This window comes from Anopheles cruzii, chromosome 3 (genome assembly GCF_943734635.1).
Source record: "Anopheles cruzii chromosome 3, idAnoCruzAS_RS32_06, whole genome shotgun sequence".
NCBI classification, from domain to species: Eukaryota; Metazoa; Arthropoda; class Insecta; order Diptera; family Culicidae; genus Anopheles; species Anopheles cruzii.
The window spans coordinates 15779681-15798258 of record NC_069145.1 but is presented as its reverse complement, the minus strand read 5'-3'; the positions used below and the strand labels follow the sequence as shown (position 1 = coordinate 15798258).

At 51.4% G+C, this 18578-nt stretch overlaps 1 protein-coding gene across 1 annotated transcript; it reads left to right on the top strand.

Moving 5' to 3' along the window:
* The first annotated feature begins 300 nt into the window (after window positions 1–300).
* Window positions 301–15263, top strand: LOC128269929 (O-acyltransferase like protein). Its single transcript, XM_053007333.1, has 12 exons — window positions 301–1072; window positions 4517–4710; window positions 4805–5019; window positions 5185–5510; window positions 5725–5804; window positions 6729–6827; window positions 6908–7200; window positions 7441–7635; window positions 7773–7942; window positions 8038–8214; window positions 14748–14944; window positions 15147–15263. Exons 1-12 carry the CDS (start codon window positions 301–303, stop codon window positions 15261–15263), a joined length of 2835 nt encoding a protein of 944 aa, XP_052863293.1.
* The last annotated feature ends 3315 nt before the right edge of the window (window positions 15264–18578 follow it).

Here is an 18578-nt window from a genome sequence, read left to right as displayed (position 1 = left end):
GAGATGTTGAGAAGTGTCACCGTCCCCAAAAGATGCCCTGTAAAGTCTGTGCCAGCAGAACGGGTGTTGTGATCTAGTGATCTCTGTTCTTCTGAAGTGGTCACGCCTACGCCTACTGCTGCTGCTTGTGGTGTGTCAGTGCCCCTAGGTCTAGCCACCTAGAAGGAGGCGTTCTGTGTCAAGTGCTTCCACTTTAGAGAGTGCATCGTGCAGTGGCTGTGGCCCAAGTCCACCGAGTCCGTCTAGTGTCAAGTGTGCAAGTGATTCTTGGGCCCCTTTTTCGATTGGTCTGCGCCCGCTATGTACCGACGCACATTCGTCTCGGTTCGGTTACGTGACCGAGGGCTGCTCCGTGCGGTGCTGGTGCTGCTCGCGGTGCTGCATTTGACAGCCTCCCAGTCACCATTTCCGGATCGGCCAATCAAAATACGCTCGAACGAAGGTGGTGGTGGCGGCGGTGGCAGTCACCAGTCGGCGAGTGGCGAACCCGAACCTTACGCAACCCTACCGCTCGACACGCAATCGGCGATCGATGCACGGGGAGATCGTAGAAGTGCAATCGATCGTAATGGGCCCCCGGATCGAGCGGGCGACGAGAGAATTGCGCCAGGGACCGGGTCAGGTCGCCGAAGTTCACCGGAAGGTGGTGACTTTGGTCAGCAACCCGAGCTGGTGCTCCCCCGGTACGAGCCGTCACCGGGCACCGGAGGGGCACCCGCACTGGGCTACCAGTACCCGGCCGACAATGTGTTCCGCGTGCCCAAGCGGAAAGTGAAGAAGTCGTACCCGGAAGCTGCGGCTGACCAACGAAAGTCCGGTAGCAACTGGACTGGCCCGCGAACCGGTCCCGCCGGCCAACTGGAGGCGCAGGCGAGCAGCAGCCCAGCGCTCGGCGTGGCCTATGCCCCGCCAGCCGGTGGCCAACCGAACGGTTTCCAGCTGTTTACGAACCTGTTCGATCACGGCAACTGGAACATCTTCGAGCTGAGGGCGCGCGTCGGGGAACGGTGCGCCGGGCACGTTGCCCTCTATCTGCGAGACCTACGCCAGCAGCGTGCCTGGGCACTGAAAGGTAAGACCGGGACCTGGTTCGGACGGAGAACCGAACTCGCCACCGACCTGAATCCGACATCAGCCCGACGGATCATCATCACGGCTGCTGCTCGCTGGGTTGCCTTGTCCTTGCCGCGCCACGCCAATTGTGGCGTGAAATGCAGCGCGCATTATGTGGTCAATTTATTATGTTTAGACTCGGCCGCGTCAGCCGCCGAGCCCATGATTGATTGGGTGGGCCCAGCAGTCGACCCAGACAACCGGCTCGGACTCCGGCCAGAAGCCGGAGCAATTGAAATTATCCTTCATTGCGGTCGACCCACTGGGCCGGTCCGAGTTGTCGCTGTGGGCCGTATCCATTGCAAAACAATTTATTTGTAGAGTGTTGGGCCCCCGTTTCGATCCGTCATCATGGAGTCGTTGAGTTGAGGGGACCGACCAGTTAGGGCTAAGAATGGAGCTAACGAGCGGCAAATTATGGAGAACGAGAAATTATGGCTTTCCGTTCCGCGAGGCGCTCGAGCGTGCCACGTTGAGCGCTGGCCGCCTCGCGGTCCCGCGGTCCGTTGTGGTCTTTCGCAGAAATTCTCACCACACGGCGCCCCGCCCGAGAAGATGGGCTTAGAATGGACGAACGTGTGCCCGGTGTGCCGGTTCTTTGTGATATGATCGATGATTTTTGTGATGCCTCGCGCTGGAATGTGCATTCATGTGCGACGCCAGGCCTGACATTATCCTGACGTTGCAGAACGCAAAGCGGCAAGAGCAGTAAGTGTCGAGACCCTGTCGATTCAGGATTCAGGGTGACTGGTGGACTTTGAACGGAGATTGGCGTTGGCAGCTCAGCTTGTCTGGATGCATTTATGTGGATGGTTTGAATTCTGCGTTCCGAGTTCCATATCCGACCGTTTGGATTCAACCAGTCATGTGGCAGATTTTCGCATTGCATTACCGAGTGTACGTTACGTTGAAGATCCACATTATGACAGCTCTTCGAGCTGCAGCAGACACTTGTCCATACTTTGGTGCTCCGACCGAGAGTCGATCGGGATGGGCGATGTGTAAAGTGTAAATATAAATATGGATGTTACGCCATGATTGCTATGATTTCCAGTTACTAGCTCGGTTTCTCCGGGAGGCAATCAAGGATTGCCTTGGCAACGGTTGTTCGCTGGTGATGTGGTCACATTGTCGAATGATTGTTGGCAGCTGATAAAAACATTGCTCGACCATTAGGCACGAATCGGATTCAAATTTATGCTCCCGTTGCAAGAGTGATGATGGTGAGCAATTTTATGATTTACGCGTTCAGCCGCTTCTAGTTTTTATCATCCACCTCCCCCCTCCCCCCTTTCATCGGTACAAATGAGGTGCTAATTTATAGAACCAACCCTTTTTTGTGCCGCGACCGCATTATTGAAGCGCTCGCGAACCGCACCCGCGATCTGATCGATTACTGTAACGGGGTTAACCTGTTCTCGGGCGTGCTTTGGGAGTGGACCGCCACAAAAAAAAAACAAAAATCTGTCGGCCTCTAATGAGGTAACCGAATTAAATTGTGCACCGCGCGAGCAACATCCCAGAACGCCCGGATCGTGCGGTTTTTTGGTTGTTTTCACGCGCCTTTTTTTTCGAGAGTGAGCAAACCGCGGAGGCTTTTTTTCCTTCTTCGACTGTTTTGGTGGTTATTAAACCGTTTTTTTTTCGTGTCGGCCCGGGGCGTGCTAAAAACGCCAACACACTAGCCGTGCACAATGCTGGCTGATTATGTAATTGCAGTTTACTAACGTTTTGTTTTTGAATAGCGGGAATCGGCGCGCCTGTGCGTTACCGTTACGCATCGGCTCCGCCGGCTGTAGTTCGGGCCGCGTCTTCGTCGAAGTGAATGTTGCGGTACGGTACGAAGCTGGTGTAAGATTGTTGCACTAGTCATATAGAAATAGTCATTGCAATAGAAGAAACACAAGTCTAAAATTCTGCCAGGAACTCTAATTCATTGGCAACGCCTGAATTGCACTCGAAAGAGGTGTTTGCTGTTTGTGAAATATTTCTATCGTTTATTACTTCAATAACTCCCGTGACTTGACCTCAAAATACCCCTCGCGGTTCCGCAAAACATTCTGCCAGCCCCAAAACACTACCTTGATATACTGGGTTGTTTAATCGGTTTTGCGGTTCGATAAGAAAAACATAATTTTATGGTTTGAAATATATTTTACTACTCAGTATGGTCTCCCTGAACATCAATACACTTCAGTTCCAACGAGATTCCAATTTATGAATTCCATCCCTCTGGAGTGAGAATCAGGAAGGGCTTCAAAATGCGGTTTCACAGCTGTTATGACCTCATTTGATTTGATGAAAAACGCTTTCCACGCATGTGTTTTTTTAGGTCTGGAAACAGATCGAAGTCGCTAGGGGCCAAATCTGGTGAATACGGTGGATGCTCCAACAATTCGAATTCATAATTCATGGATTTTTGCCATTGTCAAAATGCTGATGCTTTTCTTATCGAATCACAAACCGAATATTGAATCGAATCGAATATTGAACAGTTGATGTGTTCATTTAAGCACTATGTTTGTCCAGCCACTTTTTGTACCGTTTGCCAAATGTCTTATTCGGTCGTCTGAACTGGTTCAAAACGGATTTTCCTATCCGAAAAGCACAGTTCAGTGTCAGCTGTAGCCGTCGAACCAATCGCAATGGTCGCTTCGTTCCGAGAATTTTCGTTTGAAGTGGTTAGTGCTTTCTGAGAAAAAGATGGATTTGGTGATCCCAATGATTCCGGGAATTATTGATCGATTACGTGATGTAAATAGAAATGATCCCGTTGGCCTACACATTCATCAAATACCTTCCAATAAGAAGCAGTTTGGCTAAAAGCAAATAAACATTCAGCCGAAAACTCACATCCATCCAATAATATCGATTAGAAACGATGAACCGGAAAGCAGCAGGAAAAGCTTCTCGATAAAAGGTACCCAGAGAGCTGTTTTGACGGGTCTCTACGGCGAATTCCATACATTACGCGCGTATCCAGGAAGCTAACGAATTTCCCAAGAAGTCGTAGCGAGCGGATTGCCTATATCCAACTCCGGCATACCATGAATTTCAATTTCCCTTAATTTAATGGTCTCCGAAAATGGTGCCGCCTAAAGGTATGCAAAGGGAATTACACGTTACTGTCGCGCCCAGCGGTGTTATCCTGTTACCTCTGTAAGTTTGTGGCAGCAAAAGCATAACTTTTCTCAAAAGTAGTGTGATTGTGTTTGCCTGTAAAAAGAGACACCTCGGTACCGTTGTCGAGGTGTGGCCACGAACGGTGCGCAGCTCCAGGCAGAGAGTGCTGCCCCCTAAATTGCTGCCTCCATCCAAGCACGCAACCGGAGCTGACGATTGGATGAATTATTAATCGATGATTCGATGATGCGACTGGGCCATTTTTGCCTTTCGTTCGCAGCGAGTGACTCCAGCGGTCGGTACGGCAGCCAGTACTTCTTCGGCAACGAGTTCTGGATGGGGTCGCTAACGTTCTGCGACGAGGTGAACCGGGTGCTACGCCACACCCCGATGCCCCCCGGTGCCCGCCAGCTGGAGATGCGATTTTTCGTGGCCAAAATCGCCGTCCAGCTCGACTGGCTCCCGACGGTCCAGGTAAGCGAATGGTTGGTGGGTTGCTTGGCACCACCCCCGGGCGGGGTTGGCATTATTAATTCACACCGATTCACGCCGCCGGTTTCCCGCACAGCCCAGCTCCATCCTGGTGGGCCAGTGTCTGCCAAAGTCCTGCACGGCCGACGACGTGACGCAGCTTTTGCGGAACGATCCCCTTCTGCAGCAGCTCAGCAACACCGCCAACAGCAGCAGCCCCAGTCCATCCTCGAGCGGCCTCACGGTCGTGCACGTGCGCCCTGTTCCCGGTAGCTACAACCTCTGGAGTGATCCGAAGGTGTTCGCACTGTTGTAAGTACCATGGACCCCCAGGCCCAGGCCCAGGACCCCCGCAACGGCAACGACAATGGGCGGTGACAGGCACCTGACGCGTGGCGCCTTTGTTGGAACAGCGCAAAACCCCATTTCCGGGAAGGTGTAATAAATTTCATTAATAATTAAGTTGCCTATTTGCAGCACGGTCGTGACGGTGCTGGCCACGGTGATGCTGTACGCGTCGTGCGGTACCGGTCGCCACGGGCCACCGAAGGGATCCGCCGGGCACCGGGCACGGTCGGGGACAAACACAAAACCTGGCGCCTGGAAGCTGACGCTCGAACGGCCGGAGGGCAAACGGGTGTCCGAGGCCGCCGTACCGGGGGCCGGAGATGCGCTCGAGATGCACAAAATCAATCTGGAAAGCAATAACAACGTGGCGAACGGTGGACAGCCCGCCAGGGAGTTGACCATCCCGACGATCGGTGCCAACCACTACCAGCACCGCAAGCGCCCCCCGACACGCTGTAAGTTGTGGACGCCACGTCACTTTCGGCCTTCGGATCGATCGAACGCTCGGCTACACTAATAGATTGCTAAAACACGGCTGGCCCGGCATCATATTGCGTCTAGCAAGGCCGCCAGCTGGAACGGTGCCGGACGATCCACACGATTCCACACGCCCATTTTCATCTACTTTCAACTTACCTCATTGCGTGTTTCATTGGATGTCTCTTTCAGTTACGGTGGATGACATTCTGGGCTGCTTCGATGTTGGTCCGAACGCGGCTTCGATCCTGTCGGTGGAGCATGCCAGCGAGGTCGGTACACACACTTGGTCGGAGTAAGATTCGGATTCGGAAGTATTCAGGGTGGTGGTCCATCTGGTGTTTGGATTGCAAAATTGGGGCGCAAAACATTACGATTGTGGCTGTCGCTGTATGGCATGTAGCGCCGAACGGTTGAAATCAAATGTCGTACAAGTTTTCAGCTTCAATTTCGCCGAAGTACGCCATGGAAGACTCACCAAATTTCTGCAAGCGTATGGCGTTCCATTTCGTAAATGTCAAAGTTTTTACAATTTCTACAATGAAGTTTGACGTTTCGAAAGTCAAGTTATCGATAATTTACAATCCAAACACTTGATGGATTACCCTAGTTGAAGTTCCCAAAGTTGAACGGTCAAAGAAAGGGAGTATATGTTCCATCTCATCAACTCGCCAGTTTCATCGCAAATCTCAGAATACAGGAACCTCCGCCAGTTGAACCTTTTGCGTCTAATTAAGCAGCTCCAGTTCAAGATCTTGGACGTTAAAAATTGCGAAAACTCCCTCCCAATCGCCTGCATTGGCTGCACAAAGGTTCTTCAGTCTGCATTCTTCGCGAACTTCCCGTGTGCTAATTAATTCGTAGTTGGCCAACTGCAGTCTTCTGCCCAAGTCTCACTTTCTTTTCCAACCAGCAACGCGGTGATGGTCCGTTTTGATAGGGCGATCCGGCGGAACCCGGAATTAAACGAAAACCAATCATTTGCCGAACAGTCCGATCCGGGCCTGGGAGCTGGCTCGGGTGTCCAAAAAGGGCCAATCGATCCGGATTTGACCAGTCATCGTCCCCACGATCCGATCCATTAGCCCTCGGACCCATTTCGACGGTCACCTACATTGAGATGTCAACGGCACCCCCATTGTACTGTCCCTCTCTCTCTTTCTCTCTCTGTCTGTCTATCTCTTCCACGCATCTAGGATTCGTTGACCTGCGTGCACGGCCTCCGGCTGTACTCGCTGCTGTGGACCGTCCTGGTGCATACCTATCTGCAGCTGTTTGCCGTCTCGGAGAACCGGGTGAGACCGAGCGGCCCGTGACGGGCAGTGGCCGGACCGGGTCCAAAACTTTCTAATGCTTCCTTTAAATCTAATTACAGTTCGGGCGCAAGATTGCCGAACGCTCCTTCCTGTACCAGGTGGTCGGCAACGCGAGCTTCTCGGTCGACACGTTCTTCTTCATCAGCGGGCTGCTGATCGTGTACCTCTACCTCAAGTCGGAGTCCAAATCGGTGGCTACTGCTGCTGCCGTCGCCGCCACCGGTGGACCGAAAGCGGCCCGCGGTGGCGCGGGTGCCGCGTCCCGCAAGACGTGCCTTTCGATCTTGTACCGTTACCTGCGGCTCACCCCGGTCTACTGGTTCACGATAGTGGCGAACGAAGTGATCCTAAAGTAGGTTTCCGACCAAAACACGACCAAAATTGGGTTGCACCCGCTCCGTGAGGGCCGGGGCTGCTGCTGCTGCACTCCGGGCGGCGCACAGTGGTCTTTTGTCATGATAATCGGGGGCCCTCCCCGTTCCGCCATGAAGCCGGCCGGCCTCTGGGCTAATGTCTTAATCCCGGCCCAATGTTTTGGGAGCCTTCCAAGAATGTCTCAAACGAGCCTGTCGCTCTCTCGGTCTTTCTCTAGGTGGACGTACGATCGGTCCGTTTTCACGCCCGGCATTATCGACCACATCACCTGCGATCGGTTCTGGTGGCGTAACATTCTCTACGTCAACAACTGGTTCCCGTTCAGCGAGATGTGCATGATCTGGTCCTGGTACCTGGCGAACGATATGCAGTTCTACGTGATCGCGATCGTGCTGCTGATGATCTCGTCCCGGTGAGTTGCCCGTGGGAGCTGGAGATTTCTGGTCCCGGGGAGCTCCGTCATTATGGGCTCCGCCCGAGTACCGGCCAACTTCGGAACGAGTTAGCGAATCAATGCTTTCCATTTCATGGTCATCAACGGCACCGCAGACACTTTCGCACCGCCGCCGTACTGCTGCTCCTGTGCCTGGGCGGCTCGTGGCTGCTGTCGATGTACTTCTCGCTTCACTACCGCTACACGCACAAGGTGGCGGACCCGTTCGAGTCGTTCGACATCCTGTACGACAAGCCGTGGCAGCGGATCGGACCGTACATTGTCGGTAAGTTGGGCCGGAGAATGGTTGGCCGGGGTTCGGTGCTTCTTCGAATATGAGATTTTAAAACTCCGGCATCCGTCTGTCATCCGGACCGGTAGGTATGATCACGGGCTACATTCTGCACCGGCGCCCGTCGCCGCCGAGGATCGTGCCGCCGCTCCGGCTGCTGCTGTGGACCCTCTCGACCGGCACGCTCATCGCGCTGATCTTTGGCGTCTGGAACGGCGAACTGAGCGTGCTCTGGACCGCCTGGTACGTCAGCGTGGGACACACGGGTAAGTGAGGTCTTTGATGTAGTGCTGGGCCCAGGATCTAACACAGAACTCGGCCAAAAGTGATGCTGATTGAGAGTGCGGACCAATAAGTCGTAGACCAATTTGATGGAGTTTTTTACCAAAAGCTAGATGAAATTTCATTTGAGCAACGTTATTACCGGGTATAGTCTCCTGTTACTTTTTACCACTTTCTCTGAGCTAAAATTGCCACTTTGAGGAACACGATTCGAGACGATTAGAAAATCGGTTATCGAATCCACAGAGGTACTAAAGGTCGTTACCTACAGCAGCTTATGTGTACGGGTTTATTAAAAAAATCCTATTATTCACTTGACACAATGTACATGACACATTTTAGTGGATTAAACTCCATGTTACACGCGCGCTTTTCCTCGTGACGCGATTTTCCTTTCGTCCGCATGTGAATGGAACAAAACGGCGGGGCCAAGCGCCCACTGCCTAACTGCTGAGCTCAGTAATATATTAATGGACGTGACAGCCGTCCAGTTAAAATTTATTAAATTCGAGCCAACAAAGCCCCACATGTAAGCCGTGGTCCACATTAAAGTATTGACCGAGTGAACCGTGTGTTGGCTTACGCGCTGGCTTTAATCTTCAGCGGGCTTTGGCTGCCGCGGACGTTCCTGCCACATTTCGCACGCACGGAGAATTGACTCGTAACCTGATGCACTCACGATGCGATCCCCGCGAAATGGTCTATAAATATTAATATCAAGAGGAGCCACCCAGCACGCATTTCGCAAAACGGAACGCATTTCGAGGGCCGTTTCGGGCTGCATTTCATAGCACCACTTAGCTGTGAACGGCGACCTCTGGCGGCAGAAGAGACTGATTAATTTTCTGCCTCGCTCATTACCGCGAGCGAGCCAACTTTTACGATTGCCATGGCGGGCCCCGGGGCTAGCCCGGGAGCCCACCACAGGCCAGGATGCAGTGGCTGTGCCTTTTTTGCAATTAATAAATCCCACCGGCAGCCGGCTGGTTGGTGGCCCAACCCTGCAGCGTCGCCTGCGTAGATTACCGACCGAATGCGAAAAAGGATTTAATGATTGAGAATTAATGCATGTACATCCGTGCGATGAGGGCTTAATCTGGGGCCGGTCGGCTTTTGGGAGTAGGGTCGAATTGCCAATTTACATACCGAACATATTTCATAGCCCTTACAAGGGGCCACGTCATCACCGGTAGGAAGTTTTCCAATTGCGAAAGATGATTTAAGTACGCCCGGTGCGTTCCCAGCCCTGGGAAGGGCAACATTGACACAACCTTCGGTGGCATTCGGTGGCCAGCTTCCCAGCCTTTCCCAGGTCGGAGGCTTGGCCGGCCGGTCTAGAAGGGCTGGGAGGTGGGCTGGGAGAAAGTAATAATACCAGTGCCGCCATGAGCATAATTCTTCGGGCCGTGGGCCCCCGTCTGCCGGCTGTTCTAATGCGACAAGAATAACAGTTCCGTAACGAGACGAGCGACCGGCCGACCTACGACGTCCGGCGACCGGGCTAGCCGGCGGCGTAGGGCTTTCTCTGGCCGCGCCCTCCTTCCGCATCCGCTGGGACCGCTCAACCGTCCACAAGACGGGTTCTAATGAAACACTTCAACACACATTTACCGTTTTTCTTATTGTGCGATGCAAATTTCATCTTCATTACACTACACCTTTACGGCGTCACATTTTACGATGGCTGCTACCGTGGGTCAAAAATTCCGGAACGGTGGATGCGGAATCTTTTTCGCCAACGTTGCTTTCAAAGTTCAAACCATTCCGAAACGTCATTTTCTTGGATGACCTTTAGCGGTTGCTTCGATTAGGTTTTATTTTCTCCTATCGAGGTCGGCGGGTGTCCATGGAGACCGGGACGGTTCCAAAATCACGAACCGGGACGGTTTTGGAAGCATGTGAGCTTTGAGTTTTTGTAGGCACAAATGGCTTAAGTCCCAGAAAGTTCGTTGGGACTTCTATCTGTCAACTTGGTTGACGTGGTCGTTCACGGTGCTGTTGACGTTGACGTGATTTTTGGGGTCGTGGTCATTCACGGTGCTTCGTATACTCGACAATTTTCTGCAAATTCTATGTACTGTTGACGTTCTGCAACCCTCTGTACGATTCTTCTCTCTCAATTCTTTGTTAAACCTCACGTAGTGAATAGTGGGTATTGTGAGCATCGTCCAATTCTTCGTTTTGTTGTCTACGAATGAAGAATGTGAGATACTCACGGGATGTCTGGATGAGGAAGATGTGTCTTCATCCAGCTGGGATTGAAAGCTAAATTCATACGTACCGTGGTTTTTCGAACACAGTAGTAAAGTCACAGCGAGTGACACCGGGGTCGCCGACTGGCCTCAAAGCGAAGACACACCACAGAGACGCCGAATGGATCATCCGTCCTCGTCGTCGTCGTCGTCGTCATTGCTGCTGCTGAACGGGTTTCTTGAGCAATGAGCGAACCGCTCGAGCTTACAGCCCTCCGGGCGGTGCGGGCCGAATGGCGATACAAATGATGATAATTTGCACTTCAAACGATTCACTTTTGTCGGGAGGCCGGCCGCCAGACGAACCGGTAGGGACGGAAGTGAAATGAGAGAAATTATCCCAACGAAAATTAGAGATTAGAGAGGCCACGGGGCGGGCGTTGCGGACGGACGGAAGGTTGGCCGCGGAAACGTCGGAGAAGAACTTCAAACAAAATGTGTCCTCAGGAGGCGTCTCCAAAGTCCGCAAGACTTATTACGCTGGCAAGACATCCCGGTCTAGACTTTGGTGCTTCTCCGGATGCTCGACGGCCGATGCTCGATGAGATTGTTGACATTGTTCGTGCACCTGGAAAAATGGTTTATAGAAAAGCCATCGCCGGCCAACCCACCAATCCTGTGGAGTGGAGCCCTGGGCGAGTGTGTGAAGTGGACCTTTTTCTGTTCCATTTGGCCAACTTTGCTCCGCTTCGAGATGCTGCTGCTGGCCAACTCATGGCCAACTTAACTCACTTAATGTGTGCTTCGTCTTGGATGCTGTTTCTTGAGCAGTTTTCGTGGAGCCATTTTCTTCGTCCGTCCATCCATCCGGCTGACCGGCCGATGGGGGAAAAAGATGTCGAACGTAAGTGTAGTGAGCAGAAGCAGTCCCTCCGCCCCCCGAGGGCAGTAGAAGCTTCGCGCGGCCATTAGAAGCCACGGAAAACTAATTGAAGTGCTGCTCAAAATTGTACACCCAGCACCACCGGGTCCGGGGCTATCGAATTAGGCTGATGAGCACCTGAAAGGGGGCTGAAGGGGGCCCCTGGTGGGTGGGCTGTGCAGTGCCCGGTCCAAAGCCACCCACCGAAAGTGGGCTCTTGTGGGGCCGCGTGGACAAAAAAGTGAATCTTCGTTCCGATCCATCCGGCGGCCGCTGGTTCGCTTCTTTCCTTTCGCACGCACTCTGCTCTCTTCAACTCCTAAAGACAGTGGCACTCGGTGCGGTGCGGTTGGTGGCCACGGCGTGCCTCCGGCATTAAATGGTGGGTGCGATGGTGATTGAGGACGACTTTCATTCTCGACCGTACCGGAGTCGAATCGGATGCGCTCGAAATCATAGTAATACCAATGCACGGTGGTGGATTTTTTCCTTCACTCCGGCGGGCCTTTACTCCAAAACCCCACGTGATATCTCTCTCGAGAGCGAAAATGAAAAGTTTTTAAACCCGGGCCGGGCCCAAGGGAAAATGTCCGTGGAAATAATATACAGGTAGGGAGTGTTTTTTCTGGTAATTGAAGAAAAATGCTTGAAAAGGAAAACGGATCCGTCCAAATGCTGACCTAAAGAGCGCTAAGCGCTGCTTTAGTGTGACATGCTGTGTTGTTGTAGACTTTAAAGCCGATGAGGTAAGGCGCTGGATTCTTCGAGCCGAGAGTGGGGTAAAAAACTTAAGAAATATCAAGTGCCTCGCAGCCCACAAAAGCACTAAGTCGGGCGGCAGTAGAAGGATTTTGACAAATTAAGTTGAGCAGAAACTATGGTGTTTGTCTGGTTGGAACCGCTCACAAGTTGATGCTGGCCAAAGTAACAGGAGAGGGAACTTTTGATACGACTGTACCCTTTGTGGCTGGCGTTACATACTTTCTGGCGTTAGTGGTTAGTGGTATAATTGGCGGCTTTAATGAACTGAATACGGATTGTCTACATTCGGGCGTAATTTTTAATTGAGTAATTTCATAACTATAACAGAAACCGCAAACTCTGGCCGTTGGTAGGCATCGCAGGGTAGGGCAATAAAACATTCCCGCCTGGCAGTAATCGACTAGCACGACCGCAAAGTGCTGGATTGCAAGTTTCACAATGTTGAAAAAGAATCCATTTATGCTATGATGCGGTATCCATTTATCCACGTCTGCGGTACGCACTATCGACACGTCATAATAATGGATCGCAACTTTTTCGGTATATAGTAGCAGGATATTAAATGTTACATGAAATTCAATTAAAATAGTTCCGCTGCGTTTGATGTATACTCATACAACTTTCTTTCCTTTAGTCAGTCTCACCTATTCACACTTATTCAACCTCCATTACGTTGATAAAATTAAATACTTATTTTAAATGGTTAGTGTTTAACCATACATTTGACATTAGCTTTGGAACTTATGTTATGTTAATCGTAGAGACTGTCTGCTTCTTCTGACAGTTTTACCTCGATTAGATTTTATACATTTAGACTTCCTTTGCAATACTTTATCATACTCATACTCATAGAAGAACAATTTTAACTTAATTTGCGCTCATTGCCTCGATATCTTTCGTTCGCTCGATCAACCAAAGACTAACTTCATCTGGTGCATCTGCCATTTTAATCACAAACGTTACGTACGCTGAAAGTCCCAAGTGGATACACGTTGCTGAGTATAGCAAGCCGGAGTACAGTTTCATAGCATGCAAAGCAGGCGTTGAACGTTAAGTTGCTGTAGCATTCTTCGCCCGTACATCCGTTAAGCTTTAGTCGAGCAACGAGGTAACCAGAGCAGGCGTTAATAGAAAATTCGCCGTTACCAAGCAGCCAGCCAGCCAACCGGGAGCAGCATAGATTATTCACCAGACAATCAGAGCGGGCGTTGACGATGAGCTTTGCGTCAAACGCTGCTGTCGCCGCAACGACCCAACCCACCGCCCGAGATTATGATTTATTTTGAGAATATTCCGCCATAATCCGCTCCAATTCGCCTCGACCGAAAGCCTCTCGAAAGCCGCGACTACAGCGGTTCCGTGGTGTGTCTGCATCTGTTGCGCCCGAACGGAGATTCTGATTTTCGGTAGCCAAACGTTGCCAAAGACGACACAGGAAGACGGCGAGTTTTGACGACGACGACGACAACGATGATGGTTGCTATCTTCGTACATTTGCATTCACGAAAGCGAGCACAAGTTTGATGAGAATTTTCCGGGCTCTCGCTTATTTGGGGTATCTTTGTCCGGGCCGGTCGTGGTGAAAAGTCACCGTCGTTGCCCGGGTTTCTATAGGCACAACCATTTCCCACGGGTCGAATTTTCTTTTCAATTTGCACCCGCCATTTCGGCACGAGCACCATTATTTGGTGCGCTTCAGGGGCTGGAGCCATCACATTCCAAAACAACCCACCGGGTGACGACAATTTTTATTCCATTCGCGAATCAACATCAACGCGCAGCAAACAACCACCCCACCCGGCCGGGAAATTCGACCACAAACCGAAGCTGCCCGAAATCGATTTGTGCCAAGCGCCGGCGGCCGGCCCTGCCAGCTGGCTGCTCACACCACCAAAGGGGACCAACAAAAGTTGGTCAATTCGACACGACACGACAACTCCGAGAGGACGAGTTTGGGCGTACAGCGGGCGGGACTTTTAATTGGTGGTGGCCGCCGTTGAGCGCCGACTTCCGCCGGTGAAGCGTCACTTCGCATCGGACGCTAATTAGCGTTGGGCGACCGAAAACAAGCAGATACTCCCGGGCCGGGCAGCGTTTCAGCAAGTTAACCGCCGGCTGCCGTTGTTGTGCCGAAGCGAAAACTTTTTGGCCACCCCAACAAACAATGCCGCGGCGCGATTATTAGCAAATGATTTTCTCGCCAATTGAGCGGTTTGTGGGGGAGAAAAAGTTAAAATTGAATTGTTTCCGGAGGCCGTACAACAAAATTCGAGCGATAAACAACCGGCGTGCGTGCGTGCGAAGAACCAATCATGGCGGGCATCGTGCCATGGCCATGGCGCCGTTACTGTGACGCTTGTGTTCAATCCACTTCCAGTTCCGCTTTCAGATCTCGGGAATTCCGTTTTCCGGGAATGGAGCCAAATAAATGGAATGGATGAGAGAGATGGATTTCCAGTCCTTGTGAGTCGGGGGGTTTCCGAGAAATTTAGTTGGCCCCCATCACTGACGTCAGCTATGCGTAGAATTCCTCGCTTGGGACCTATGGATTTTTTGATATCCCTCGAATCGATCGATGCGTGTCCGTTCGCCTCCGGTTCCATTCCATTACCGAATCAATGTCCATTTTTCTCCCTGGCAGCCTGGGGCCTGGCGCTGATGTGGATAACGTTGTCCTGCTGCTGGGGCTACTCCAACTTCGTCAACGGGCTGCTGTCGTACCGCGGGCTGTTTCCGTTGAGCCGGCTCACCTACTGTACCTACCTGATACACCCGGTCGTCATGATGGCCACCTCGTTCCAGCTCGAGTCGCCGATGCACCTGCAGCACGTCCTCATCGTAAGTATCGTCAGACACCGAAACATTCCGGCCCAAAATCTGTGGCCTCCTTTCGCGCGGTTTGGAAATTAATTTGATTTTCGTTCTATTGTTTCGGGACAACCACCCCTCCATGGTGTGGCCTACTTCTCCCGTCGCTCGATCCTCGGTGTCGTTTCTATTTTTTCTCACCCTCTCTCGTCTTTTTCCCGAAAAAAACCAGATCACCGCCTTCTTCGGTAATGCGGTCATTTCGTTTTTGATCGCGTTCGGAATGTCACTAATGTTCGAAGCGCCAGTCATCAAGCTGCTCAAGCTGTTCTTCCAGAAGCCCCAGTGAGAGCCGACCGGCCGGCCGTCCGCCCCGGGAACCGACACCTCATCATTTTCACGGTCAGCTTTCCATCACCAGTACGGCTGAAAACTCGAGGCGGTAGCGAGGCGTTTGGAGAGTCTGGCCACTCCAACTAGGGCCGTGCGAGCGCGGCAAGTGGAAAGGAGAAAGTGATTGACGTGAGGTTGACAGGCGGTGGAAAAATCGTTATCGACGCGCCCTCGGCCGAGTTGACCGAGAAAACGCAACCTCAAGAAGGGGCTCCCAAAAACTATGGGCGCAACCAGAAAACCGGACCCTCTGCAACAAATCATCCAATCATCATCATTCACTCGAGTGCGCGTTTTTTTTCGTCGGGGCGGCGAGGGATTAAGGCGCACGCGTCCAAGACTGATCCAAGTTGGGTGAATGTTTTCTTTCGAGTTAGGTTTCGGTTTCGGTGATTTTCGACAGATACACACAGAAGTAATACTCCGTTTGCCCTACCTTTGCTGCGGTTGTCATCCGCCTCCCATCCGTCGATTTGTTGGGGAATTAACGTCACCCCGGGGAAGGAATGGTTTCCTTCGGAAGTCCGAAACTTTCCCTGGTGCAGCCGGCCCTCGTACAGACACGGTAGGATGAGGGATGAACTCTGGGAGCAGCTCGCGGAGCAGTTTGCTGAAAGAGCTTTGGTGCATGATTTAGTAATAGCGCGTTCGGATAGTATAATGTCTTAGGCTCCTAGTGTTACGTTGTACGAGAGTGTCCAATAAATTAAAGTTCTACTTTCACATCACCCAAGTGGACAATAACCAGTTTTGCTTCATTCTTTTCATACAATTCGGGGTCATCTAGGCGTTAATAGTGTGCTCTGTTTGCTCATAGATGGAGCCACCACATAAAAGCCACATCGTGTGCGAAACGTCAATTGTACGTCAAATCGACCTCGACGATGTCTGTTTATTCGTACGATGTCCTTCGTACATCATAAACAGTGAACATGTTGATTCTAATGAACGTTTGCTTTCATTTCCCACAACTTCCAACATTGTTGCGCAAGTTTGCCGGGTTGCCCAATAAATCGAACCAAAAATAAACCGAAACACAACGCTGTGTTCGGCCGCGACGGATCGAATGCGGGAAATTAAAGCCACAGGAACCGTTGAACCGAATTCTGGGAATTCGTCCTACACTGCGAGTGGCCTTTCGGATGCAATAAGAAACTTGGGCGAACTCCAGCGTTTGCTCAAATGTTTACACAAATCACATACTTTTATTTCTGCCGTTCCCGTACTTGGTCTGTCTACGAATCCTGTTTAAATGCTTCCGGACGGGGGGTTTTCGATTACAAAACCGGTACTAGGTGGTAGTGGTGGTACAAACACACACACACAGCGAGTTCGAATTCTTGTCTGACCGATACAAACCGATTCCAGTTTTGCGTGGTATTCGATATGTTTCGTGTTCGCGGAGAGAGGTTCTGGAGTTGGTTGTTGCTGTTGTGTCCATTTCAGGATATTTTTGGTAGTTGGGAAGTCCACTTCCAGCGCACATAATACTACATACACGCACACAGCAAGAAGCAGTATGATCGTTATGATAGTTCCCTAGGTTAGTAGAGCGCCCACAAACGGAGCGCCACAGCGGGTAAGTGTGTATCAAAGAGTGTGTATGGAGGTTGAAGGGCGCTTCGCGAATTCAGCGTTCTACGTCGGGGTCACCCTACAGCGGATGTAGTATACTTTTAATCGCCTTACATAAAAACAACCATTATCTTTCACCACAGCACATTAAGTTTTAGATATAATAGCTTCGATTTGCACGCTTTATTGTATCGGATAACTCTCTTGTTCTCTAGATTGTTCGCTTAAGGGCTTTGGGTGCCGGGGCACCTTTTTTACGGGCGGAAATTCCGTAACCGGTCTCGAGGAAAAGCTCATCGGGGTTTGCTTCTTTTTATTACAACGCACTACACGCAACGACGGATCGGATCAACGGGCGCGGGAACATTTGGTCGTAAAGAGTTTCCTTTAATTTCCTTCTCATGATATGCTATGCTTGAATAGGTTTCTGTAAATCTCTCCCTAGGGTCTCTAGGTCTTCCCGGCAAACTTTATTGATTTCTCCAGGGCCCACGGCCAGACCAGCCGGGTACGAATGATACAAATACGGGCCCGGTTCCAATGGAGTGTACACGCACGGGGGTTCGGCCCTAAAAGTTGGTTCTTCTTAAAGCATTCGGTACGGTATTTCGGTTCTACATCCTCCCAACTCGGGCGGCTATTCAACAGGGTTAGCAAGGGCTCGTCGGGGGTTACATTTTGATTGAATGTCTACAGCTAGCAGGATTCAGGTCCATTTCCCCGTTTGGGTTCTACTGATTGTTACATTTTGACCAATTCTGATCACCGGTTGCGGGGTTGCTAAAACAATTCGTTCACTTCCGTCGTCCAAAACCGAAGGGTGCCGAGACACGCACGCTTGTGTTTGTGTGTGGTCGAACTCCCCGTTCCGAAATCGCAACACAATTTACAACGTGCAATTTCATTTGTCCATTCGCCGGTTTAATGAAATAGAAACTCGACCCACAGCTCGACGCTAGAATGTTCTAATACTGTTATCTGTAGTTTAAAAGTCCGGCACACCAAAACCATCACGACCAGGACGACGACGGGTTGTGCGGTGTGAGTGATGCCGACGCATAAATGCGGGTAACCGGATATGCATTTATGCTGGACGCTGCCCACATCCGGAACATCGCGAGGCCGGGGGGGATGGTTGGTCGGGGACGTCCAGGCGGCCCGCTCACACCTCGACCGAGAACAGCGTTTCCTCGAGGATCGTGTCCAGCTCCAGCGACGGGATGCTGTGGCTTATACTTCTCTCAGAACACAAACTGACAGCTCGCGAGGCATTGTAATCTGTATCACGGGTCAACGGGGTTGAAAACAGAAACGGGAGAGCGGGAGAAAGAGGGCGAAATAAATTGTGGCAACGAAACGAAATTAGTAAGTTCAAGCGCGAATGGTTTGCGTGGAGAGCTACACACTACATTAACCACTGCTGTTTTCCACGATATTTCCAGCTTTCCAGCGTTTTTTGCAGACCCTGCAATCCTTTTCTTTTGTCCACCCCGTCCCGCCCCGTTCCGTTCCCGGGGAGTGTTGTTTCGCTTTTTCGCGGCTCATCCATTTCTATTTATGGGCGGACGCGCGCATAACACTAAATGGCTACCGCCCGTGCTCTAGTGGTTCGTTGCGGGGCCCCATTGTGCTGCGTTGTTTACGATCCTCGCGGCGCTAATAAAGAAAAGCGCTCGCACTATGAGCGGCCCCATCG